The 1,593-nt window shown below is 32.8% G+C and overlaps 1 protein-coding gene across 3 annotated transcripts in view; it reads left to right on the forward strand.

Annotated features, from left to right (window-relative positions):
- Positions 1–1,593, forward strand: part of LOC108975879 (neuropathy target esterase sws) — a 27,128-nt gene that overhangs the window by 20,762 nt on the left and 4,773 nt on the right. The window contains exon 9 of one of the 3 annotated variants that reach the window (XM_018944679.1): positions 345–461. The exons of the other annotated variants lie outside the window; for them this stretch is intronic. Within the exon in view, the coding sequence (XP_018800224.1) occupies positions 345–461 (117 nt within the window). The remainder of the gene's footprint in view (positions 1–344; positions 462–1,593) is intronic. 3 annotated transcript variants of the gene reach the window in all.

The raw sequence follows: 1,593 nt of genomic DNA on the forward strand, positions 1-1,593 counted from the left end.
AAAAAGTGTTCGAAATCATACAATTGAAGAATTTTTGTTATATACATATGTATGTACATAAAAAGCATCCAAATCGCAGTTTTTGATTTTTTTGCTTAATTTCTGTAGAAGTGTATTAAAAATTTTAAATACTCAATCCTTCAATTTATCACACGTACATACATATAAACATTCATACACAATTATTTACACCTACAACAACATCGACGTATTATGCTTCATCCAATGTACTCGTTTATAAAACGTTCGTTCGATAAAAATCAACCCACCCAATTTTCCCCGTAAAATTTTGCGCACATATGTACATACATCAATCATTACCGTTATCGCCAATCTTAAAACAGGATCTCTATGGCGTTATATACGTTCATCCATGTCGCTCAGCGGCTATATGCCGCCACTGTGCGATCCCAAAGACGGACATCTCCTGCTGGACGGCGGTTATGTTAACAATTTGCCAGGTAAATAGCGAATGAAAAGCAACAACACGACTACGTGCAAAGTGTGTGTATGTGTGTGAAATTGCATTTGTATTTGGTTCGAAGATTGCACCAGTTTCCAATGAAAGAGTTAATGCAGAGCGGAAGTCGGGAATGCTTAGCTTACAGAGCGTGGCTTACAAGCCTACTTTACAATTGTTGTTGCGCTCAAAGCAAATAAGTACTAATATATGAAGTGTTCACTCTTTTCGGCTTGGACAGACTTTTCCTGTTATGTCTGCATTTGTGTGCGTTCGTTGGCGCATAAGCACACAGCATAATCTCTCAGCCTGCCTAATCTCCTCCCTCCCGTTGGTGTAGTGGTAGTGGTAGCAATAAGTGAATTCCGCTTGCAACGTGTGTTTTTTTTTTACTGTTCTTTTCTTTTTGCTTTATTTGTGTGCATGCTTTAGTCATCAAAACATCGAAAATGCAAACGATCAACAAGTAAGTACTGTATATACTCGATATATCGCCTTTAAACTATTTATTCTACACACTAAGCATTGGCGATATGCAAAACTGCAGCGCCGCCATCTAATTTTCGGTTTATCTAACCTGAGTTTACTCTGTTCTTTCGTCTTAAATTCACATACTTTGGTTATCTTTGTTTGTGGTTTTACCTAAAATTTGTAAAAAGCTCAGAATGTGTTTTAGCCAGAATTTTCGCATATTATTTTTATCATATTTCATGCGTCATGAAGGTGAAACGTGGCAACACTTTACACAATACACACCCTAAAGTTTTTCTAACAAATACTCACATATGTATGTACATTTTTGCAAATCACAATTTTTTTTCAGTATTTTCTAATAACAATAATTTGGCATGTGAAGTTGATGAAGTGAGGTGAGAAAACAATATTTTTTTTTGTAGAAAAAACTATTTAAAGAAAAATATATATTTTTTATAATCAATTTTGAATTCTATGAGCTTATACAAAAATAACGGCATTTGGTTAAATATTTTAATCTTTAATTATGTGCTGTCAAAATTATATTTTATTGTGAAAATAAACAAACAAATTTTTGTATTTTGTTTTTCAATAGAAAAAAATTAAATAAATATTATGTGAATTTAAAACTGAAACAAAACACATAGAAAAATTTAAAA

The sequence above is a fragment of the Bactrocera latifrons genome, unplaced genomic scaffold (genome assembly GCF_001853355.1).
Source record: "Bactrocera latifrons isolate USDA-ARS-PBARC rearing strain unplaced genomic scaffold, ASM185335v1 scaffold_7, whole genome shotgun sequence".
NCBI classification, from domain to species: Eukaryota; Metazoa; Arthropoda; class Insecta; order Diptera; family Tephritidae; genus Bactrocera; species Bactrocera latifrons.